The 20,752-nt window shown below is 58.8% G+C and overlaps 10 protein-coding genes across 10 annotated transcripts; 6 read left to right on the forward strand and 4 right to left on the reverse strand.

Annotated features, from left to right (window-relative positions):
* Window positions 1-19: 19 nt before the first annotated feature.
* Window positions 20-2,580, forward strand: BDZ90DRAFT_235030 (hypothetical protein). The gene is made up of 3 exons (XM_025507238.1): window positions 20-962; window positions 1,043-1,735; window positions 1,794-2,580. Exons 1-3 carry the CDS (start codon window positions 60-62, stop codon window positions 2,241-2,243), a joined length of 2,046 nt encoding a protein of 681 aa, XP_025359098.1. The 5' UTR covers window positions 20-59; the 3' UTR covers window positions 2,244-2,580.
* On the reverse strand, window positions 2,221-3,860 carry BDZ90DRAFT_235031 (hypothetical protein). Its single transcript, XM_025507239.1, has 3 exons — window positions 3,411-3,860; window positions 2,924-3,334; window positions 2,221-2,849 (listed from the first exon to the last, which is right to left on the reverse strand). The coding sequence occupies exons 1-3, from the start codon at window positions 3,654-3,656 to the stop codon at window positions 2,610-2,612; spliced, it is 897 nt and encodes a 298-aa protein (XP_025359099.1). The 5' UTR covers window positions 3,657-3,860; the 3' UTR covers window positions 2,221-2,609.
* Window positions 3,861-4,026: 166 nt separating this feature from the next.
* On the forward strand, window positions 4,027-6,567 carry BDZ90DRAFT_282417 (hypothetical protein). Its single transcript, XM_025509459.1, has 7 exons — window positions 4,027-4,181; window positions 4,249-4,777; window positions 4,836-4,991; window positions 5,057-5,283; window positions 5,352-5,688; window positions 5,753-5,780; window positions 5,859-6,567. The coding sequence occupies exons 1-7, from the start codon at window positions 4,045-4,047 to the stop codon at window positions 6,506-6,508; spliced, it is 2,064 nt and encodes a 687-aa protein (XP_025359100.1). The 5' UTR covers window positions 4,027-4,044; the 3' UTR covers window positions 6,509-6,567.
* A 1,321-nt stretch (window positions 6,568-7,888) lies between these two features.
* On the reverse strand, window positions 7,889-8,789 carry BDZ90DRAFT_212407 (hypothetical protein; the record flags this gene model as incomplete). Its single annotated transcript, XM_025504141.1, has 4 exons — window positions 7,889-7,915; window positions 8,018-8,168; window positions 8,243-8,663; window positions 8,750-8,789. Coding segments are annotated over 4 exons (639 nt in total), but the record flags the coding sequence as incomplete, so codon positions are not given.
* Window positions 8,790-8,998: 209 nt separating this feature from the next.
* BDZ90DRAFT_235033 (hypothetical protein) lies at window positions 8,999-10,462 on the reverse strand. The gene is made up of 3 exons (XM_025507240.1): window positions 10,072-10,462; window positions 9,615-10,000; window positions 8,999-9,531 (listed from the first exon to the last, which is right to left on the reverse strand). The coding sequence occupies exons 1-3, from the start codon at window positions 10,167-10,169 to the stop codon at window positions 9,032-9,034; spliced, it is 984 nt and encodes a 327-aa protein (XP_025359102.1). The 5' UTR covers window positions 10,170-10,462; the 3' UTR covers window positions 8,999-9,031.
* On the forward strand, window positions 10,359-12,135 carry BDZ90DRAFT_235034 (alpha subunit of succinyl-CoA ligase). The gene is made up of 6 exons (XM_025507241.1): window positions 10,359-10,841; window positions 10,922-11,201; window positions 11,278-11,404; window positions 11,494-11,700; window positions 11,776-11,876; window positions 11,944-12,135. The coding sequence occupies exons 1-6, from the start codon at window positions 10,684-10,686 to the stop codon at window positions 12,088-12,090; spliced, it is 1,020 nt and encodes a 339-aa protein (XP_025359103.1). The 5' UTR covers window positions 10,359-10,683; the 3' UTR covers window positions 12,091-12,135.
* Window positions 12,136-12,382: 247 nt separating this feature from the next.
* On the forward strand, window positions 12,383-12,886 carry BDZ90DRAFT_263333 (hypothetical protein; the record flags this gene model as incomplete). Its single annotated transcript, XM_025508600.1, has 1 exon — window positions 12,383-12,886. The coding sequence occupies one exon, from the start codon at window positions 12,383-12,385 to the stop codon at window positions 12,884-12,886; it is 504 nt and encodes a 167-aa protein (XP_025359104.1).
* Window positions 12,887-13,122: 236 nt separating this feature from the next.
* On the forward strand, window positions 13,123-16,027 carry BDZ90DRAFT_263334 (hypothetical protein; the record flags this gene model as incomplete). Its single annotated transcript, XM_025508601.1, has 4 exons — window positions 13,123-13,478; window positions 13,554-14,162; window positions 14,237-14,470; window positions 14,554-16,027. The coding sequence occupies 4 exons, from the start codon at window positions 13,123-13,125 to the stop codon at window positions 16,025-16,027; spliced, it is 2,673 nt and encodes an 890-aa protein (XP_025359105.1).
* Window positions 16,028-16,215: 188 nt separating this feature from the next.
* On the forward strand, window positions 16,216-18,988 carry BDZ90DRAFT_235036 (hypothetical protein). The gene is made up of 2 exons (XM_025507242.1): window positions 16,216-17,180; window positions 17,276-18,988. Exons 1-2 carry the CDS (start codon window positions 16,238-16,240, stop codon window positions 18,715-18,717), a joined length of 2,385 nt encoding a protein of 794 aa, XP_025359106.1. The 5' UTR covers window positions 16,216-16,237; the 3' UTR covers window positions 18,718-18,988.
* A 3-nt stretch (window positions 18,989-18,991) lies between these two features.
* On the reverse strand, window positions 18,992-20,485 carry BDZ90DRAFT_214563 (hypothetical protein; the record flags this gene model as incomplete). Its single annotated transcript, XM_025504196.1, has 3 exons — window positions 18,992-19,338; window positions 19,564-19,789; window positions 20,261-20,485. Coding segments are annotated over 3 exons (798 nt in total), but the record flags the coding sequence as incomplete, so codon positions are not given.
* Window positions 20,486-20,752: the final 267 nt, after the last annotated feature.

Consider the following 20,752-nt stretch of genomic DNA (forward strand, 5'->3'; position numbering starts at 1 on the left):
GCGCTGCTGCTGCCTTTTGGCCTCGTTTCCATCGATCCCACGCAGCTCAGTGCGATAACATGGCATCGGGCCAAGACGACTATGCTGCATTGCCATCGCCAACATCACGACGGCCCCTTTCTTACACTCCATACCAGTCTCACCGCCGCACCAATAGCCAGAGATCCACAGCATCGACGACTCCACCTCCGTCAGCACCACGTCCACCATCGCCCTCATCGTCATCCAGGCCTCTTGCCCGATCTACCATATCTACCAACGCATCACCATCGTCTTTTGCGCGCCCCAGCGCAGCCGTCATTGAACCTTCGCCTCTACGCAACGAGCTGCCGGAAGCGCCGCCACTTCGAAGACTGCATACAAAGACGGAGCAGCATCCTCAGCCGCGCCCGCCTGCGCCCATCCAGCATGCTCAGCCAATCGTCGAGGCTGCAACATCACGGCCACCATCACCAACCCCTCTCAAGGCCACAAGCGAAGGGCAGTCATCTGATCTACCTCGTCGAATAGCATCGCCACCTCCGAATGGCACGTACTCGTCGCTTCGTCCCGCGACCAAGGCCATATCGACCTCACAAGCACTGAGAATGCGCGAACAACCACGTCGAGGTGGCAGCGACAACAACAGCGCAGTCGCCAGCAGCGCAGCCAGTACCAGCTCCAATGCTGCGTCACCTCGCACGCAATCACCAGCACCGCCCTCTCCAGCTCCAGCCTCATCATCTCAGCTACGCACGCCAGCATATACCCAATTTCAGCCACCTCGCCATACCTTTCAACCTCGAGGCGTATCCCGTAGTCAGCTCATGGACTTTGTTGAAGCCAAGGCGAAAGCCAGAGATGCGCAGAGTAGGAAATCCAAGACGAAGAAGCAAGGTGTGGCAGAGCTGACATCGCAGGATGGTAGAGATGACCAAGATGCCAATCGCACCGAGGAGAGAATACGAAGGCGTGTTGAAAAGGTGCGTGCCTCGCGCGAGGAAGAAGATTCATCATAATCGATTCTGTTCTGACTTTCTCTCCTCGATCGGTCGCTTTCAAGCTCCTCGCCATACACTACCCCGACTTTGCGAGAGGCGCGGCATCAGTACCAGCAGCACCATCAGAAGAACCGCTCTCCCTCCCTTCTTCATCGAGCTCATCTTCCCTCTTCTCCAGTCCCTTCTTCACTACCTTGGCACCTCACTCGCGCTTTCTCTCCACTCTGCGGCAATCTTCGGCGCTTCGAGCGGCAGAGCAGGCTCTCGTGCCCTGGCAGCCAGACGAACAAGTGCACGCATGTCCCATCTGCTCGGGCAGCTTTGGAGGTACAGGAGCGAGGGGAAGGGTCGTTGGAGTCGGCAGGAGGAAGCATCATTGCAGAGCTTGCGGCAGGGTTGTGTGCGCGAGTCCGGAGCTAGCTGGGGCGACGGCAGGTGGCCATGCTCCAGGAGATGAGAAAGATGAAGGAGATAGGCGGCACGCTACCGTCTTTGGAGGAAAGTGCTCTGGGATCGTTGTGCTAGACGAGGCAGCGGCAGCTTCGGCGGCCACAGTCTCAGCCGATGCAGGAGGAGCGAACCTCACAATCAAGGAGCTTGAGGCGCCCGGCAACGAGGAGAGCTTCGAAGCATTCCTGCTCAAGCAACAGCAGCGTAGCAAGCAGCAAGGTGAGGGCGCAGCGACGACCGAAGGTTTTCGTCTCTGTCGAGACTGTCGGCAAGTTGTGCTGCGAGGACAGTACATGGATGAGGAGGTGAGCAAAATGAGGTGCTAGTCCCGCGTGACTGCTCGGCGCTGACACAAGGCTGCAGGCGGCTCCACCTCTCTACGTCCGCCTCTATGACGAGCTGACTGTACTTCAACGTGAGATCGAGACGACACTGCCTGCCTTTCAAGAGCTGGTTATGGGCATGCAAAAGTCCAACGGCGACGTCGCCTCAACCATTGTCGACGAGGCACCGTCTGCGGCGCAAGCTGGCAATCATGCAAAGGTCCAGCTGCAACTGCAACGTGACGCAGCGCGGGCAAGGAAGACGCTGCTGGCAAACTTTGCCAAGTACGATGCTCTGGCAAAAAAGATTCGCGACCTGCCCTACGGCAGCGATGTTGGACTCAAGAGATTGAAAGAAAATGTCTGGCTGAGGGCGGGGGCTTTTCTGCAAGCTAATGTGAGGCGACTGAAGCACAGCGCAGTAGGCACCATCCTGACCTTGCCGCGATCGCACGCAGATGTTTCCACTCCAATCGCTCCCCAAGCTTGAGTCCTCCAAGCCCAACGGCTCTGCGCACAAGCGCGGTGCCTCGGCATCATTACCCTCGGCATCCCCTCACCTCGCGGTCCTGCAAGAGCAGCGCTCTCAAATCGCCCACTTTCTCGAACGAGCGCAAAAGGAACGCAAGCTCAATGACGCAGCTGCACTGCGGCGCAACCTCGAGGAGCTAGATGTCGAGATAGCCAAAATGAGCGTCAACGACGCCAGTCAGGGCGGCGGGCCAGTAGAGAGGTCGTGATTGTCTATCGCATTCTCCTCGTGTCTTCTGTGAAACACGCGAGCTTCTACCACCCCTCGCTATTTACATGATAGCCGCTCGATGGCCGACTGCCACTCTTCTCGTTTCGGACGTGCTCATGCCTTGTTCTCCTTCCACGTCGAAGGCTGGTGAGCTCTGTAGGAGGGTGGATACGAGTCAGCCGCTGCCGGCTGCTCCCCAACGGCGCTGCGAGGCGGCTCCTCGATGTCTCGTTTGCCTTCGCCTTGCTCCTTGTCGCTCGACGACATGTCGCGCGAGAGGATGAAGCCGAGTGCCATCAAGATGGCCGAAGCGATGCATTCTGTGATGTTGATGCACACGAGACGGGCGTACGGCTGTGGGGCGAGTGGGTTTGGCGAGTAAGTGTCCTGTCACAGAATCTGCTGTCGGTCGGTTCCAGGGCACTTACGTTGCCAGAGAAGGGATGGTCTGATACGACCAAGTACGTGGAGTAGACGATACGCACTAGCAGGAAAGGCTGGGCGGCCAAAAGAAGCTTGACGATCAAGCGCGCCTCGTGATCTCCGCCATTATTGAGCTCCGAGCTAGCATTGAGGAACGAGTATAGCAGTAGCGCTGCCTCTCCTACCGTCGTGACGACGAAGAGGATGCTGCCAACCTTGGCGGTGGAGGGCAGTGGCTGGCTTGACCCGTCTGCGGACGGCGCAAAGCCGTCATAGCTGCTGTAGCCAACGATGAGCAGGATGAGAGAGACAGTCGCGATGGTTCGGAGGAGGTTCACCGGTCGCCTTGCCCGGCCTTTCACTGATCCGCCACCGCTTTGGGAGGATGCACGTTGGAACTGCGAAAGCACGGCAGTCTGCGAGGGCGTGAGCGTGATGGGCGAGTTGTGAGAAGACGTGCGGCTTGATGATGTATTGGTGCGACGTACTGACAAGCAGGAATGAATAACCCAGACCAGTGAAGAGACCGCCTGCAATGTACACATTCTTGTCCGTCGTCTTGCTGTAGTAGGCATAGACGAGTAGGATGGTGCCGGCGAAGCGGAAAAGTGCAAATAGGAGTAGCTGAATGAAGCCGCCAGAGCGGCGATGCTTGCATGCATTGACGACGGACCCTATCGAGAGCAGCGCATAGACTGGGATGAAGACGATGTCGATGACGATGCTCGCGGGTGCCATTGCGTGTGACAGAGGTGTCTTGAGAGAGAGGTACGTGTGAATGAGGCGAGCAGGTTGAAAGTCTGGCGTGAGATTGAGGTGTGCTATTCTTCTGGAATCTCTCACTCTCCTCCTCGTTTTTATATGCCTTCGCACCCGCCTTGACGACGATCAGCGTCATCGTCGCACACGCACAGCCCTCGGTGACGATTCGGCGATGGCTCGCCCTGGCGTTGTTCAAGTCGCCGGCGATACGCGCCGCCTGCCCATGCCGCCGGCGTCGCAACTCTGGTTCACCTCCGAATCGGCGCCGAGATGCATGCATGCAGGGACAGCGTCGAAACGCAATTAGACTTGCCCTGTGCGGTGCGTCCCGACGTCGTTGAATGTTGCTCATCTTGCGACGACAATGATGAACGCCTCATCTTCTTCGATTCAGTCCATGGACGCCCGGCTGGCTTCGCACCTTTCTCGGAGACCGGAGCGGCGCCGAGCAAGCTGCGACGCCTGCCATTATCGCAAGGTCAAGTGCGATCTGCGAGCAAAGTGAGCGTTTGCGCGCGTGGAGGCGAAGGCAGAGGAGCCATCGTACTGATCGCGCATTCACTCCTAGGACCGAAGCATTGGGTGACGTCGGCGAAGTATCCTGCACCAACTGTCTCGACCACAATCTGCCGTGCACCGTGACCACAAAGCCGGCGAAGGACGCGAAAGGGAAGAGGCTGCGGCAGCTTCAGGGAAACCCGCCGCCGCCGCCGCCGAGTGACATTGCCTCGATCGCCGCGTACTCCAACTCATCAGCGTCCATCGAAGTCTTGTCACCACGGCGCGAGACCTCTATAATGGGCGCAACTCACTCCTCCCCAATGGCCTGGTCTGTGCCGGCCTCCTCTTCGATGCCACCTCCTCACGTTGGCTTCTGCAGCTCAGCAGGCCTATTCAGAATACCCGGCCTCGACCGACGCACGCTCGATACATGCTGCGCTGCTTACTTTCGGTGGTCACGCGCGCTCAATGGCTGGGTGCGAGGTGATCGCTACACGGCGCGCTATCGATCCTTCTTTGCGCAGTGGAACGGCCTACAGTCGAGCGTGGAGCCTGTCAGCGAGTTGCTGATCCTGGCTGTAGCGGCTGCTGGCGCGGTGAGTGCGGTGCGAGACGGCGAGAATGAAAAGCATGACTGACGCCGCGCGCTCGCAGGCCATGATGGAGGAAGAAGCAGCCGCTCTCGGCGTGGACAAGTTCGACTTGCAAGACCGCCTGCTGAAGCGCTTCCTCCAGCGCTTGAAGGAGCAGCCCTGGACTGAGCTCAGCGATAGCGAGTGTCTCGATCTCGTCAATAGCTGTTACATCCTGGTGAGTCTGAGACGAGCAGGGCTGTGAATTCGCCTACTCACGCCCTCATGCGCGCTCGCCGCTAGTCATGGCTGGCCATGGAGGACGGGGAGCCCGAAGACGACCATGAAGGTCTCTTTGAGCGGAAACCACTCACCGACGAGTTCTTGGCCTCGCTCGTCTTCAAGACCAAACTTAATCGAGCGCCCAAGTTGGAGCCTCGAGCGCCTCCAGACGGACCGCGCTGGCGCAGTGGACGCGGCGAGAAGCTGCTCACCGATGCTGAGGCTTTGCAACGAGCGAGGACCTTTGCGTGAGTGCGCGAGTAGGGTGCGGAGGATTGGCAGCTGACTGACGGCTGTCCTTGCCTCGCCCTCGCAGCTCGCTGTACGCGTGGGATGGATGCCGCACGCTCGCGAAAGGTCGCGCACCTTTGTTTCACGCAGACAATCACGACGTTTCCTTTGACCTGACAAGGCGGCCGACGTACGACGGCGGCTTCATCGAAGACGAAAGTGGGGGCCCTCCCTCGAGCATCTCACCAGAAGGGGAGATCGAGCCCGTCTATGAAGCCCTGGCTGTGGCAGCCTTACGTCGAGTGTGTGACATTTCGCGCAGCATAGCGCCGACTTTTGTCTCGCTACCATCACAGAATCATGGCGTTCCCGCGCAGCCGGCTCTGAGGGCGTTGGAGGAATTGCAGCAGTGGTGGCGCGAGGTGAGCGGGCGTGACAGCACAGGTCACTGAGGGCGCTTGATCTGACTCTTCCTCCTCCGCGCAGCTGCCAGAGCCCGTTCGCTTTCGACAGCGTGAGTAGCGGAGGAGCGAAGTCGTCGACCTAGCACAGCGTTTCAAGCTGACATCAAGTTGCGCACGCGCACCCGCAGAGCTTCCGATCAACTGGCGCCTGGGTAGAGATGCTCGACCTTACGGGTATCAGCTCCAGAAGCTCCTCCGCAGCCTCAACGCCGAGATGGTCTACCACGGTCAGATACTCTCGTGCGTCAATTCGTGCTTCCAGGCCGGTCTGCGAGGCGAGGACGAGGACACCACGCCTACGCTCGGTTTCTTCGCTGACGCAGCCTTCACAAGTTTGCTTCAAGTTGCTGACGTGTGTGAGCAGGCAGCGAGCATCGGCGTCCTTCGCTGCTCGCCCGTCATGTGTCGCAACCTGCCCAGCAGCTATGCTCTCTGGACGTGTGGTGCCGTCGGGCAGCATCTTCAGGGGGACGCACAATCGCCGCTGGCTGTAGCGGGGTCACCCCCAACACATCACGCACTGCTGACCGCATGTGAGCGGATATGCAAGGCAATTGCGACCGTAGACTCTGCGAAAGGGACGTCAGCATTCGTTGAGGCGCTGCGTGGGGCGATTGAGAGAGTGAGGGTCGCGAAGGGCACGGAAGCAGCAGGCATTGAGGAGGCGTCGGTGACAACGCTGCCAGACGACCTTTTGTCGCTCTTTCTTCAGCAACAGGCGCAGAGCGAGGAGGCTGAAGCGGATGCGGCGACAATCTTGGACCGCTTTCTATCGTAGAGCTGGGCACGTGCGCCAATGCAATGGATCTTGCCGCCCCGGTCGCGCGCGCAGCGAACTCCACATCGGCTGACTCGTATCTTGTGACGTGAGAGGTGTTGAGAAGGTAGCCGCAGCAGTGAAGGAGTGAAAGATGATCTTGCGAAACGGTGGGAAAGTCATCTGCGAACGTCGCAATTGTTTGCAAGACACGAGCAAAAACACCACATCTGTCGCGATGACCGAAAGTTGCTTTGTGAATGTTTCATCGACGAAACGTGCTGCGTAGGCCACCTTGTTGCTTTTTGCGGTACAATTTGAAGGCGAGCATGACCACATGCTTCACGAGATCTTGGAATCAAGATCGTGGTACACCTCACAACTTTCAAATCGCCTCAGATGAGGCGTAGAAGGCTCCGCGCGTTGTGCCGCGAATGCAAGATATGCGCAGCGATACCTTTCCGTTGCGTTGAGCAGCTTCGATGGGCACTTGCGCATTTCTGATGGCAAGGACAACAAATTGAGCATAATTTGGAACGACAAAAGCATGCTACATTTGCAAAGATCATGCTCAGAGGTATCCAACAGCATCAGGAGTAATACAAGGGATATCGCGATGAATTTGCTAGCTGTCCAAGGCAGTTTGATGAGATTGACGGGTCGTGAAAGTTGCACAGCGCGACGGAAGAAGTCCTAACTGCTAGTGGCGTTGTGCTGTGTGCCAGTCGACTGCTGTGTAGCCATACAGGCAAGCTTCGCAACTCACCTGCTGACTCTTGGTGTGCTGAGCAAGCTCGCAAACAATGGCAGGAGGTTCCACGACTCCGTTGTCGATACCATACGACATTGCTGAACTTTGCAGCTGCGAACCGGCGAGCACAGCGTATCTTTTGGAGTCTGCCTTGCTTCAAAGTCCAGGTTGTATCAACTTCCCATCCTTGCTGTCGATAGACAACGATGGCAGGGTGTGCCTCACTCAGGCTGTGGACGCTGCGATTCTTGTCAACAGACAGTTGATCATACAGGCCGGAGCAGGGTCGTCTCGGAGCAATTTCGAATACTGTCGGGTTGTTCTGCCGCTTGTTGTTCATGACATGTATTGCACACAGTATGTAGTGATGATGACCGCCACGCTGCCCTTCAACGCTTCGTCGCGTCCCTCTTGTCATCTTCCCTCGCTGCCGCTGCCTGCGGTGATCCCCGCCGACTGGATTCATTGCTTGACGTAGGCGGCGGATAGCGGTACGGCGCCGCATCTTCGTTCACGGGTCCCTCCTCCTCGTCTTCACTCTCGTCGCCGATGAGATGCGTCGTCGTGTCCGCGGCTGGTGGTGGTAGCGGCGACGATGACTGTTGGTCGCGTGGTGTGCTATTGGCGTACCTGCTCTTATTTGGGTCGTGTCGTAGGAGTGAATCAACGAGCCAAAACTGCGGACGGCGATGGTCGAGTGTCAGCTTGCAAAATAGCAACGTCCGCGTCTCGCGCGGCTTGCGAAACAGCAATGTCCGCGTCTCTCGCAGCGCCCTCACCTGCATCGTGTTCATGAGGAGCGGAAAGATGCACATGACAAAGAGCACCTGCACGTTCTTTGCCTCGCCGAAGAGGCCGAGGAGCCAGCGTCCAAGTGCAAAGAGGAAGGGAAAGAGGACAAAGAGGAGGGTGACGATGACCTTCATGATACTGTGCGCAGGCAGATGGGGAAAAGCGTCAGCCAGCAAGACGTGTACACCTCTTGCGTGGACTGCCGCACTTACAACAGCGCAAAGAAGTACATGCCGAGCTGCTTTGACCAGTACGACAAGCGTGGCCGCGATGCCTTGCCTCGCCCCCGCTTCGTTCCATCCGTGTACTGCCCAGAGACACACCCCTTGAGGCCCATGACGGTCGTCAGGAAGTGCGTCGTCGCTCGCAGCGTGGCGTAGATGATGGCTACGCCAGCGGTAGTGTCGACGAGAATGTTGAGGAAATACAGACTGCAGGGATTCTCGTCGCCGACATTGGCCACAAAGTTGGAGAGCAAGACGTTGAGAGTGTGGACGAAGAGCTGGCCGAGCATCTGTTTTGTGATGTCAAGCAGCCAGATCTTCCACGGTCTGCGTGGTCGTTCACGTTGCCTCTTCCAGACGAGAGTCCCCACGACGAGGATTCCCATAAGTGCCTGAACGACGAGGGCGACTGCGAGTGTGAGGGAGCGAGCGCGAGTGGGCGAGTGAGCGAGGTCAGTCGGCGGGCCCCGACCCTTTGCCACTCTGCACACTCACACGGGCCCAAGAGCCTGCAGTTGGCATCGTCTACATCTGGCGCTCCTATGATAGGAGGTGGCGTAGGCGAAGGAGCTATCGGTATCGTCGCAGTCGAAGTCGTTGCCATCGCTGGACGATGAGAGATGGTAAGGTGGAATGAATCGATGCCAAGCTGCGCGGCCTCACTTTCTGGTCCGTCCGCACTCGCTCTCCCCGCGCCCGCCCACACGGATTGACTCCAACACCTCCACACGTGCACGATCCTCGCCATGGCATTGAATATCATTGAATCACACGCCGTCACGTCCGAAAGTACGACGACATCTTGGTCCACACCTTGTCTCTCACCGCAGGATCGCGCACATTGGAGCTCAGATCCCATCGACGAAGGCCAGCGCCAAGCAGATTGGCCTCCCCACGACGCAAGTACGCAGCCCCGCCCTTGCCCGCCATGAGATAGAAGGGCACTTCTGCATATCCCCCAGGCATCGGCGAAGCAGCGATACCCAGCCAGCCAGCCACCTTGTAAGCCTGCACGAATGGCCATGCAAAGCCGCGATTGGCGGGAGCATTCGTCGCGATGAGACCGGGAAACAAGTGAGCGACGACGAGGTCAGGGTTGCGCTCCGCCAACGTCTGGCACACCGAGTCCAGGACACTCGACTCGCGCTGACCTTGGCCAGGAATGCCGAGGTATCCAGTCCATGCCTTGCCCTTCTCCTTGGCCTTGAGGAAATCGAGATCGTCTGTGTCGAGCGGCTTTGATCCGCCGCTAGCAGGTGCGGCGACCATGCAGATACCTGGCGAAAAGCGAAGTGTGGCATTCGTAACTCAGCACGGCAGCCCGTCAGATCGCACCTCTACCTCTCCCACGCTCACGCACCTTTCTTGATCGTTTTGTCTGCCGTCAGCAGGTATGCCAGACCAAATCGCGATGCCACCTGGACTGCAAAGCTAGGCTCAGGGGATCGCGAGGACGCTGGTGGCTCGATGCTGCCATTCGGAGGTCCACCCTGCGTCTCAACAAGGTAGTCGATGCCGCGATTGCCTGCGCGACGCTTGATGTCGCTGGCTACTCGCTCGATGTCTTCGACGCGGCGAAGATCTGCCTGAAAGAATTGGTGATCGCTGCTGCCATTCTGAACGCCACGCCTGCGATGAGCTTCTGCTGATGCGAGACGGAGCTGGTCGAGGACGCCGTGGGCCTTTTGCTCGCCTCGTCCGATGATCCACACGTCTGCTCCAGCGAGTGCAAAGCGGAGGGCGACGCTGGGACGAGGGGCGAGGGAGGATAGGCGAGTCAGAACAAGTTCAACGTCAGTCCAGACTGGCTCGCTCACCCTGCCCCAATTCCCTGCGTGCCTCCCGCAACGACGGCCCGCTGGTCAGTGCAGTCGACGTCTTGGTTCTCTTTTGTGAGTCCCTTGTGAGTGATCATGTTGTGAGCGGTACGAGGCGGCGCTGATGAGGAAGGGAAGCTCGAAAGTTGCAACTTCTTTCCGTGTGTACTTGCTTAGGCCAGGGTCTCTGCCTCCACAAGCATCGCAGAGGACATGGCGACGCGCTTCAATGGCGGGAGGTGCAGCAATGCAATTGAGCTGAGACCAGGTATTCAACCCGGTGAGCGGCGTTCCCCTCCCTCATCATCTTTCCCACTGCCATCATCATTGCCAACTGTCCTTGGCAAATTCCTCTGTTCTGTCACGGCCATCGCGGCCATCTTGACCGTCGTGAGGCGTCCGTGCGTCGTCGTCGTCGTCCGTCCGCCCGCCGACCTGCTCGCTCGCCCGCCCAACTCGACTTACCCGCCTCGGAGCCGTACGGGGCGGCCAGCCCACATTCGGACGGAGCGAAGCGGCCAAGACTGTGGACTGGAGAGCAACATTGAACACGAGGGGACAAAGAGTGATTATATCCTTCGCATTTCACAGCAGCTTCGTCCCCACACCACCATGCTCTTCGCTCGCCAATCACTCAGGGCGCTCCCCAGGCTTACAGCCCAGGTGCAAGCCCCTGCTGCGCGCTCCTTTTCTGCCTCTGCCCTGCGATCTTCGTACGAGGACACGCTCAAGAACCTCCTCATCAAGGGCGACTCCAAGGTCATCTGCCAGTGCGTAGCGGTGCAGCGAGGTAAAGTTACTGCGTATATGCTAGCCAATTCTCACTTCTACTCCATCATATCTCGCGCAGAGGATTCACCGGAGGCACAGCGACGTTCCATTGCGAGCAATCTCTCGCATACGGCACCAAGCTGGTAGGAGGAGTCTCGCCAAAGAAGGCTGGACAGACGCACCTTGGCCTTCCCGTCTTTGGCAGCGTCCGTGATGCCGTCAAGGAGACGCAGCCCCACGCTTCCGTCATCTATGTCCCTCCTCCTGCTGCTGCCGATGCCATCATTGAGGCCATCGAGGCAGAGGTTCCCCTCATCGTCGCCATCACCGAGGGAATCCCGCAATCAGACGAGATCAAGGTGCGCCCGCCCGGGCAAGCCCCAATCTCATCCTCAGCGAACTCACTCTGCCCCTACTCGCACCCATCCCGCACAGGTCGCCCACGCCCTCCGAGCTCAGAGCAAGTCGAGGTTGGTAGGACCCAACTGCCCTGGTGTCATCAACCCGCAAGGCTGCAAAATTGGTATCATGCCTGGCCACATTCACACTCCCGGCAAGATCGGTGGGTAGTCGTGCAGATAGTAGCTCATCGATATCGATTGCTTGTGTGCGTAGACTCATCTTCACTTGCCTTCACCCCCACGCTTGCAGGCATCGTCTCGCGATCAGGAACCCTCACCTACGAGGCAGTCGCACAGACGACCGACGTTGGCCTCGGTCAGTCCATCTGTGTGGGCATCGGTGGTGACCCGTACCCGGGATCCACGACCCTCGACCTCGTCAAGCTCCTCCTCGAGGACGACGCCAGCGAGGGTATCGTGCTGATCGGAGAGATTGGTGGTGACATGGAGGAGCAGGGTGAGCGAGCCGCGTATCGTCCCGTTCTGCCCGGCAATCAGGCTGACCCCTTCCTTTTCCTCCTCTCGCGCGCAGCTGCCGAGTACCTCGAGAAGCACAACAAGACCCGCTCCAAGCCCAAGCCCGTCGTCTCCTTCATCGCTGGCCGCACTGCGCCGCCCGGCCGCCGCATGGGGGTGAGTATCAAACGGCACTGTGACGAATGCGCTCGAGCTAAACGACCGAATCTTGCCCCCACGACAGCACGCCGGAGCCATCATCTCAGGAGGAAAGGGAGGAAGCGAGGACAAGGTCAAGGCCTTGCAGCAGGCTGGTGCCATCGTCGCCGACTCTCCGGCCCAGATTGGCAACCTGATGCTCAAGGCAATGAAGGAGGCAGGTTTGGCGTAGAGCAGCGTGTTCGTAGAGAGACACTTGGGAATAGTAAGCGTGCGGTAGTATCAGCAGTCGGGTGTGCCGTGCAAGACCGTCATCGTGGCTCCGGGGCCGCGTTTTGTGACCCTGCCGCCTGCGTGCCTAGCCATGGGTTGAGATGTCTCACCTTCGTCGTCGTGTCAGAGAAGTGAGGCGCGGGGCCAGACTGTCTCGTCTTTCGTCTGGTCTCGCTGAGTGATCTCTTCTTTACCAACTCACCACACCTTGTCACCCACACCATCTCGTTGCTACTTTGCATTACGCCGCGATGTCCGCTCCCATTGTCGCTGTACCACGCGCTCCTCCTGCTGTACCCGTCGCCGCGGCGTCTAATCTCTCAGCGTCCTCAATCACGACGACGACGACGACGCTACCCCTGCTAGCGCTCAAGTCGGCGCTTGTCCTGGTCCAACAGACTCGACTTGCACTCCTCTACACACTGCCAGTTCTCTGCTCCGTCATCGCGACGGCTCTCACCCTCTATGCTGTGACCGTCTTCTACTCATCGCAAAGCCAAGACGGGATGTCCGCCAACTCAGCCAAGAGCAAACAACACCGCCGCCGCCCATCACTCTCTCGCGCAATTGTGCATCTCGTTGGCCTTGGCGCACTGTCCGTCTACCTAGCCGGCTGGTACGCCCTGTACTGGGTCATGGTCACCGCAAAGGCTGGCGGTCTCTACGAGGTCACCTCGTTCCTCTGTGCCTACTTTACAGGAGGCGCCCATATGGTCCTTGGCGTCCAAGCCTTTGTCACCCTGACCTCACACTGAGGGCAAGATTACCTCCTCGCTCATCACCAAACATCGTCTTCCTTTGCTCCTGCTAGCCGCCACCTCTGCGCTGTCATCATCTTCGTTGCCTCAAATTAGATTGCCATCTCCTCTCTCTTCTCTCATCGTCACATCGCGTGGCCCGTGCAGCTCGTCCTCCGCCCGCGGACAAAGAGTGACGTCGATGGATTTGGGCTTGACATTTGATCCACGACTGCGTCCTCCTCCTCCTCGCCATGCTACGCCAGCGCCAGCTCTCGTTGCTGTCGTTGCAGCGGCGGCCACTGACAGCTCACCATCTACCTCGAGCTCCTGCCCTGCGCCCGCTGCCACGCCTCTCTACGACGTCGACATCGGCGACACTCTCACCTTCAGAGGCAGACCATCTCGAGCCTAATCAGGCGCATACATCCACCAATCCAGTCGGCTACCTCTACTTTGACTCCCTCTTCCCCATCAAGCTTGGCTTCTGGGACATCAGGCATCTCTTTGTCCGCACAAATCACACCGTACTGCTCGATCGATTGCGAAACAGCCTGCCAGAATCGTCTCAAGTCCCTCACTCCTTTCAGATCATTGGCGCAGAAGAGAGGTGAGGCAGCAAGAGTGTGCCCTGATTGACCTCCGTCATTCGCTGACACTCCTCTGCGCTTCTTACTCTCGCCAGGCTGAAGGACGGCGGCGCATTCCTCTCCTTCACCTATTCTCCCGCGCATGCTCCTCCTCCTGCTGCGCCCGTCTACGAGACCCGAGACGAGGCGCTGCTACACATCGAGGAGAAGCTCAAGAGTGAACTCAAACGCAGCAACAACCTACTCGAGCGTGCATTGCTGAGCTGGGGCACTCGTCCAAGCGTACACGTCGTTCGCGGCAAGCCATGGCTCGAGGATCTCAATCGATTCCCTGCGATGCGCCTCAAGGTCAATCTGTCTGGCGGAGATCTCTCAGAGGAAGCCTTGTGGGGGCTATTGCGACCATATGGTCGTATCGCGTCTATCGACAAGAAGGCTGGCGAGGCAATGGTCCTCTTCTCTCGCATGCGCTCAGCTACATCTGCGAGGAACTGCGCTCACGGGCTTGTCCTGCCTGATGGCACAAAGCTCACCATCAATTATGCGGGACAAGAGAGGGCGAAGCAGTTCTGGGACTGGCTCACCAATCATCCACGCATCGTGCTTCCTGTCCTTGCCTTCCTCTTGGGCGGCTTCACATACGCAATCTTCGACCCAGTGCGAGCATTCTTCATTGAGACGAAGCTCAGCCACACTTTCGAGCTGTGAGTGCGTTCAGAGATGACGTGGAGACGCACAAAGCTGACCGATCCCTCCGCTGCTATGCGCGTACTTGCAGCGGCAACTACCGCTTCTACAACTGGCTGAGGCGCAATACGATTTGCCTCCTCATTGAGAGCGATGACTCCGATGACCGAGGAGATGCCGTCGATTGGTTCGAGCGTAGGGCGGCGCGGGAATCGATCCAAGGCTGGCTCCGGGAGAAGCCAGAGACCTTCATTACCATTGCTGGCCCTCGTGGGAGCGGCAAGCACAAGCTCCTCGAGGCCGCCGTTCCAAAGGGAGCAAAGACGTGAGCGCGGTGTGGGTGTACAAGAGCTCTGTTGTACCCTCTGCTGACCTTTTGAGCCTCCTCGCCTTGCCTCGCTCGCCCAGGCTCACCATCGACTGCGCTTCAATTGCCAAGGCCGTCGGTGGATCGTCTTCGTCATCTTCATCCAAGCCTGGTACCAGCGGCGATGGAGGCGGCAAGCTGGAGACAGCCCTCGTCTCTGCCTTGGCTTCGGAGACGGGATACTGGCCCGTGTTTGGCTGGCTCAACTCGCTGAACTCCATGATTGATTTGGCCGCTGCTGGCCTCATTGGCAGCAAGGCTGGCTTCTCGCGTCCAGTGGAGGAGCAGCTTGGTCAGGTACTCGAAGTCACTACTCGAGCCTTGGCCAGCGCAGGCAGCAAGGACGCTCGCAAGGCAGAGGCTGAGAGGAAGCGCAGAGAGAAGGTCGTGCAGAAGCAGAGCGCTGCCGTGCCGGCCACTCAGCCTGGCGGCGGCGCTATGGTGCAGTCAGATGCGCAGGTGCTTGCAGGAGGACAGGGCGAGAAGGATGCCATTGCCAACGTCGCTTCACCTCCCGTCAATTCTCAGCGCGACGCCACGCACGCTCAAGCGCCCGTCGTAATCATCGACAACTTCCACCTCAAGTCGTTGCGCTCGCCCCTCCTCTACTCGGTCCTCGTCTCTTGGGCTTCCTCCCTTGTCTCCTCCGGCACCGCTCACGTCATCTTTGTCTCGGACAACCCCGTCGCCATGTCAAAGGAGATTGGTCGCGCTCTGCCAGACTCTTCACCTGCCAACAATGTCGTTCTCGCCGACGCAGAGCAGAGTCGTGCGAGAGACTTTGTGAGGAGTCGGCTCAACCAGTCCAATGACCCTTCGATCGGGGAAAAGGCTCGCGAGGCCCTGCCAGAAGCAGACGCCGAGTGGGTAGACAAGCTGGGTGGACGCCTGACTGACCTCGAGAACGTGCTGCAAAAGGTTTCGCTCGGGCAAGACGTCCCGACGGCCGTCTCTGAGATCATCTCACGATCCATCGTGGAGCTGCGCAAGTCCTTCTTCGGCGACGATGCCACCGAGTCATCTACCCTGCCGTGGAGTCGCGGGACCGCATGGGCCGTCATCCGTATCCTCACGCAGAGTCAGGACGGCAGCGTTCCGTACCACTGGATGTTGCACTCGGACGGCGGAGCGTTCAAGGGCGACGAGGGCAAATTGCGAGCCATGGAAGAGGCTGAGCTCATCTCGGTGCGCCATAAAGATGGGAGGCCGAGCGTCATTCGAGCAGGCAGGCCTGTACTTCTCGAGGCGATGCGCGAGCTGGTGCGCGACGATGCTACCTTTAGGCTGACGCAGGACTACCTCGATGCCAAGGCTGGCCTGGCGAAGAGCGAGGCCGGCGTGAGGGCGCTGGAAGGTGAGCTCAAGGAGTTGGTGGAGTTGACGAAGCTTGGTGGGAGGGGCGTGACGGCGAGGATGGACAGTTTGGCAAAGAAGCTTGAGGGGGAGCAGGGCAAGGTGCAGTCGTACGAAGACAAGCTGGGCAAGATTGAGGGCGAGCTGAGGGCGCTGGAGTGAAAGTACGTCTGCCGAGATGTACCACCACCACTCTGCGGATTCGCAATTGTATACCGATGCGTGCGCGTCGTGCCGCTCCGTGGGAAAAGCTGCGCCTCCCGATCTTTGGCCCGATTGGCATGCACGTCGACGCTGGTCCGCTCAGACTCATTTGCGCTCAGCCCGCTTTGAAAGACGTTTCACTTCTGTCCAACAAGACCATCGACGACGATGTCGGAGGCCAATGGCAAGCGTCGCCTTGATCCAGACGACTTGCCCACGACGTCGTCTTCGTCTTCGCACGCACACGCTTGCAAAGCTTGTTCGAGGTCAAAAAGGAGATGCGATCGCAAGCAGCCTTGCTCACATTGCGCGGCCAAAGGACAGCCCTGTGAGCAATTTGGCGACGACGAGGGAGCAGTCAAGAAGCCGCGCAAGAAACGGTTTCCAGAGGCTACGCTCCTAGCTACCATCAAGGCGTATGAGGCTGCCCTGACGGCCAACGGCATCGACGCAGAAGCTGTCAAGCGAGCGGCCAGCGTCGACGAGTCGGCAGAATCGACGACCCTCGACGCTTCTCATCCTGATGCCCTCGAGGAGTTTGACAACGTGCAGTCAATTGTGCAGGGCGAGGGCGCACCGAATGGGATCCAAGGCGGGAAGACTCTCGCGCCGGCATCGTCGTGCTCCCTCTTCTCCCTACCTCGCGACTTACCAAATCGTCAAGCCATCCTGCGACACTTTGACGAAGCGTTTGAAGATGATGCACACTCTCTGCTCGCCTTCAAGGACCACGCGCCTGGTCAGCCGCTCAACCATCCTTCAACATTCCAAATCTTCAAGCTCTGGAGCACCTACACCGAGCGCGTCCATCCAGTCTGCAAGATTCTCCACGCCCCGACGATGCAGGAGAGGATCTTTGCCATCGGTGATAATCTCGAGGCTAAGGCAACGCCAACGGATCACGCTCTCCTCTTTGCCATCTACTTTATCGCCGCATTCACGTTGTCGGGCGCGGAACTCGGCGCAGTCTTTGGCAGCGAGACAGACGTCCAGACCACCCTTCTCCACCTCGCCATGTCAACGCAGACGGCCTTGGCAAGGGCTGGCGTCTTCAAGTCTTCAGATCTGGGCGTATTGCAGGCCTACATCCTCTATCTGATTCCTCTTCAGCGTGAGTGGCGTGCGAGAGGAGCCAATGCCCTGCCGAGTCAACTGAACCTACACCGCGCCGAGTCAACTGAACCTACACCGCTCTCGCACGCACAGGCTTCATCGACCCACGCACCTTTGCCTCCTTTACCGCCATTGCCGACCGCACAGCTCGCCGGATCCACATACATCGCGAATTGCGCCAAGCCAAGAGCCCATTGGAGCAAGAGATGCGCCGTCGAGTGTGGTGGGAAGTTCTCATGCTTGACGCGCGAGCAGTAGAGAAGAGCGGCGCAGGCTGCGGCGTCCTAGCAAGCAATTGGAATGCCAAGCTGCCCCGAGCTTGCAACGATGCGGATCTAGTACAAGCGGGCGAATCGAGCAGCACGCCGCACACGCCTGGTTCACCTGGTTCAGAGTCATTTCTTTTCGCCGTGCGCTGTGAGCTTGCCAGCTTCCTCGCCAACCTACGGCAGCGACAAGGGTTACACTTGGGCATGACGGAGCTCTCGAGCGTTGCGAATCTGTCGCTGCAGAACAAGCGCGAAGCCATCGATGGCCTTGAGCGCACCCTCGAGCAAAAGCTCCTGCGACACTGCGATGACGTGCACGTCCTCACCAAGCTGGCAAGATGCTGCGCAAGGTTTTACCTGTCGAAGATGAGATTGCAAGCAGAGATAGCCCACAACCAGCAGCTCAACAAGCAACAGGCCACACAGAAGAATGGCGCCGACCGTGAAGCTCGAGGTCTGCACATCCTCACCCTCTGCTCAGATCAGATTCGCCTCTTCACCGAGATGCGCTCCTCTCCCGCACTTGGCGCCACCTTTTTCGAATGGTACTGGATTCAGCAGATGCCCTTTCTGGCCTTTCTCTACTCCTTCTCCCTCCTCCGCGAGCACACCTTGGGAAAGGTAGTCGACGACTGCTGGGACGCCATTGAGCGCTGTTGGGAAATGTGGTCCTTCAACGAATCCATCAGCGAGAGTGAGCAGGTGGCTGAAGGTCCGACGGGAATTCGAGGAAGGAAATGCTGCCTTTTAGCTACGGGCGCTGGGGGAGAGGGCAAGGGACCCTTCAATATGCTGCCGTTGAAGCGCTTCTCCCTCTTTGCCAACATCATCAAGCCTACGTGGGCGTTGCGTCGGGCTGCGCTTGCGAGGCGTGATGGTGTCGAAGTGGAGAGCATCCCCGTACCACCCTTTGTCCAGAGGCTGCTGCAGTCCCGCGAAAAGTTTGCGGGTATGCCAGGCAGTACGACGATCGAGTCTACCGCAGCGAAGGGCGTGCTGGATGGAGGACCGCTCGACTTTGTATCATCCGAGCCATCAGCGCAGCCTGCTGTCGCATCGACGGACCCGCCTTCTCTCGACAACTTTGACCTCGATTCGATTCTGGCGTCCTTCCTCGGCGGAGGCGGCGGTAGCGGCGACAGCGGGAGCACGTTGACGCCGCTGAGCTATAGCGATTTTCTGCCATCGTCTTCGCCCGATGATGCGTTCGGCAGCTTCCTTGACCAGCCAGACGTCGACGTCAGTCACGCCAACGGCTGGACGTGAAGAGATGTACGCGATGAGATTATACGATTCACACGATACCACGGCGATACTGCCTCCTTGTAATGCCAGACTCGTCTCATGATGCCGCCACTGTGTCTACCTGTACCTGCTCATTGACGCCGCTGCTATTCGTCGGCACGGCCCCGTAATGCTTGCGTGGCGGCCTGCCCCGCTGGTGATGATGAGAATGACTAGATATCGAGCCAGTCTCTTCGTCGCTACTTGTTCCAGCGTTGCGATTGATCTCGCCCTCTTTACCTCCCCACGCCATCCACTGGCCCAGGATCACCGCATCAAAGACGAGTGTACCGGCGCTTCCCAAGAGAAAGGGCATACATTCGCGGAAATAGTCTCCTCCATCGTCCTCGGCATCCATGAGCGGGCTTGTAAGGATGCTGATTGCGTAAAGGGCGTTTCCAACGAATGCGCTGATGAAGAGGAGGATGGAGAGGCCTGCGACAGATCGGCGCGTGTGGTTCTCGTATATCTGCGGAAGACGTGAGGTGAGGTAGAGGAGCGTGCACAGCCACGAGAGGAGGCGGCCGAGGAGGAGCAGCGAGGGAGCAGGGGCGTCGGGTGGTGGCGCTGGAGAAGTTCCTGACAAGAGGGTGGACAATGTATCTGCGGCACTGCTACCGATGCCAGCCAAGCTTCCCAGACCTAAAGCGCCCAAGATGCCCCATGCTGCCTTCCTTCTGCGCGAGGTTGGCGGTGATGCCTCTGGTCGAATAGTGATGGCACTGTTCGCGGCATCTTCGTCGTCGAGACGGCCGTGAATGAGAGCTGCGTCGATTGTGGCTCTGGGTGCTTCATTGACCGAGTCAATTCGTGGCATCGGGTCGAGACGAGCCAAATGTCGATGGGCGCTCGAGTTGCTGTGCTGTCGTGAGCTGGTGTAGCCTAATCTGGGTGAGGATGCTGCGCTGGTGTTCCTGCTGTTGCTTCTACTAGAATTGCGGCTCGAAGGACGACTGTTTCTTCGACTGGACTGTCGACTCGTGTCGCCGTGATGCGGGTGACGGCGAACAAAGTAGTCGTCTTGCTCGTCATCATTGCCGTGATGGCTGCTGCCCTTGGCATGCCTCATCTGGCCGGCGAGGAGGAGTGCGACTTTCCTTGCCTCTTCAGTGAGGGCCGATCGACTGCGCGAAGCGTGATCTCCATTGTGATGTCTCCCTCGATCTCGATGGTGATGCGAGGTCGTCGTACCATCAAGGGTAACGCGCTGCTCTGATTGTGAGCGGACAAAGGGGCGTAGGACGGGCGAAGAGGCGGGTGCCAAGTCTACGCTAGCTGACATATCGAGCGTGTTTGTCCTTGTCCGTTGCTTGCTCCTCTTTGTAGAGTGACGGCGACGGGATTCATGGCGATGATGGGCGTGATGGGAAGGCGAGAAGAGGGCTGAGTATACGCCGTCCATTGTTGAAGAGGTCCGTACCAAGACGGAGCGTGAGCGAGAGTGAGAGTGGCGGGTGTGATGATGCTGTTGCTGCTGGTGGTGCTGCTGCTGTCTCCGCCTCTTTGCATCTCTACGTGAATATACAATGTACTGAGCCATCAATACGACGTCTACGAGGCAGAACCAAGCTGCCGTCAACTTCTGAAAGGTAAGCTGATCGGTGAGGATGCACCCCAGCAGATTGGTGACGTCCCCGCCCATCCATTGGCCCAAAAATACGAGAGAGAGACCATCTACGGATCCGCGCTGGTAGTTTGTGAGGATCTGAGGTGATTGGGCAAAGAGCCATACGATGAAGGAGGCGGTTCCACAGGCCGAGGAGATGGCGGCCCGTGAAGGGGGCCAGGGCATGCCTAGCAGGAGGTGTGCCAATGGCGCACGTCTCTCTGTCTCACTCGCTCAGAGCCTGTATGATGATCGCAGCATGACGCGGCGCGCACGCCTTACGTATCGGGTGGATCAAGTCAAGTGGGGGCAATGGTATTCAGGGCAAGCAATCATCTGCCGCTCCCCCCGCCCACCCACCCTTTCCTCCACGCGCATCTCCCTCCAGACGAGACTGTCCGCCGCGGGACG

Source organism: Jaminaea rosea, assembly GCF_003144245.1.
Source record: "Jaminaea rosea strain MCA 5214 unplaced genomic scaffold BDZ90scaffold_20, whole genome shotgun sequence".
NCBI classification, from domain to species: domain Eukaryota; kingdom Fungi; phylum Basidiomycota; class Exobasidiomycetes; order Microstromatales; genus Jaminaea; species Jaminaea rosea.

Coding starts and splice junctions, on each gene's coding strand:
- BDZ90DRAFT_235036 (XM_025507242.1), top strand. CDS start 16,238: ATGTCGGAGGCCAATGGCAAGCGTCGCCTTGATCCAGACGACTTGCCC. Junction 17,181..17,275: donor CTATCTGATTCCTCTTCAGC/GTGAGTGGCGTG, acceptor TCGCACGCACAG/GCTTCATCGACCCACGCACC.
- BDZ90DRAFT_235034 (XM_025507241.1), top strand. CDS start 10,684: ATGCTCTTCGCTCGCCAATCACTCAGGGCGCTCCCCAGGCTTACAGCC. Junction 10,842..10,921: donor GACTCCAAGGTCATCTGCCA/GTGCGTAGCGGT, acceptor TATCTCGCGCAG/AGGATTCACCGGAGGCACAG. Junction 11,701..11,775: donor TGGTGACATGGAGGAGCAGG/GTGAGCGAGCCG, acceptor TCTCGCGCGCAG/CTGCCGAGTACCTCGAGAAG.
- BDZ90DRAFT_235030 (XM_025507238.1), top strand. CDS start 60: ATGGCATCGGGCCAAGACGACTATGCTGCATTGCCATCGCCAACATCA. Junction 963..1,042: donor TACGAAGGCGTGTTGAAAAG/GTGCGTGCCTCG, acceptor GTCGCTTTCAAG/CTCCTCGCCATACACTACCC. Junction 1,736..1,793: donor GACAGTACATGGATGAGGAG/GTGAGCAAAATG, acceptor ACAAGGCTGCAG/GCGGCTCCACCTCTCTACGT.
- BDZ90DRAFT_282417 (XM_025509459.1), top strand. CDS start 4,045: ATGATGAACGCCTCATCTTCTTCGATTCAGTCCATGGACGCCCGGCTG. Junction 4,778..4,835: donor CTGTAGCGGCTGCTGGCGCG/GTGAGTGCGGTG, acceptor GCGCGCTCGCAG/GCCATGATGGAGGAAGAAGC. Junction 5,781..5,858: donor GCCCGTTCGCTTTCGACAGC/GTGAGTAGCGGA, acceptor GCGCACCCGCAG/AGCTTCCGATCAACTGGCGC.
- BDZ90DRAFT_235031 (XM_025507239.1), bottom strand. CDS start 3,656: ATGGCACCCGCGAGCATCGTCATCGACATCGTCTTCATCCCAGTCTAT. Junction 3,335..3,410: donor TGGGTTATTCATTCCTGCTT/GTCAGTACGTCG, acceptor ACGCCCTCGCAG/ACTGCCGTGCTTTCGCAGTT. Junction 2,850..2,923: donor ACCATCCCTTCTCTGGCAAC/GTAAGTGCCCTG, acceptor CTCGCCCCACAG/CCGTACGCCCGTCTCGTGTG.
- BDZ90DRAFT_235033 (XM_025507240.1), bottom strand. CDS start 10,169: ATGATCACTCACAAGGGACTCACAAAAGAGAACCAAGACGTCGACTGC. Junction 10,001..10,071: donor ACGCAGGGAATTGGGGCAGG/GTGAGCGAGCCA, acceptor CCCTCGTCCCAG/CGTCGCCCTCCGCTTTGCAC. Junction 9,532..9,614: donor AGACAAAACGATCAAGAAAG/GTGCGTGAGCGT, acceptor GCTTTTCGCCAG/GTATCTGCATGGTCGCCGCA.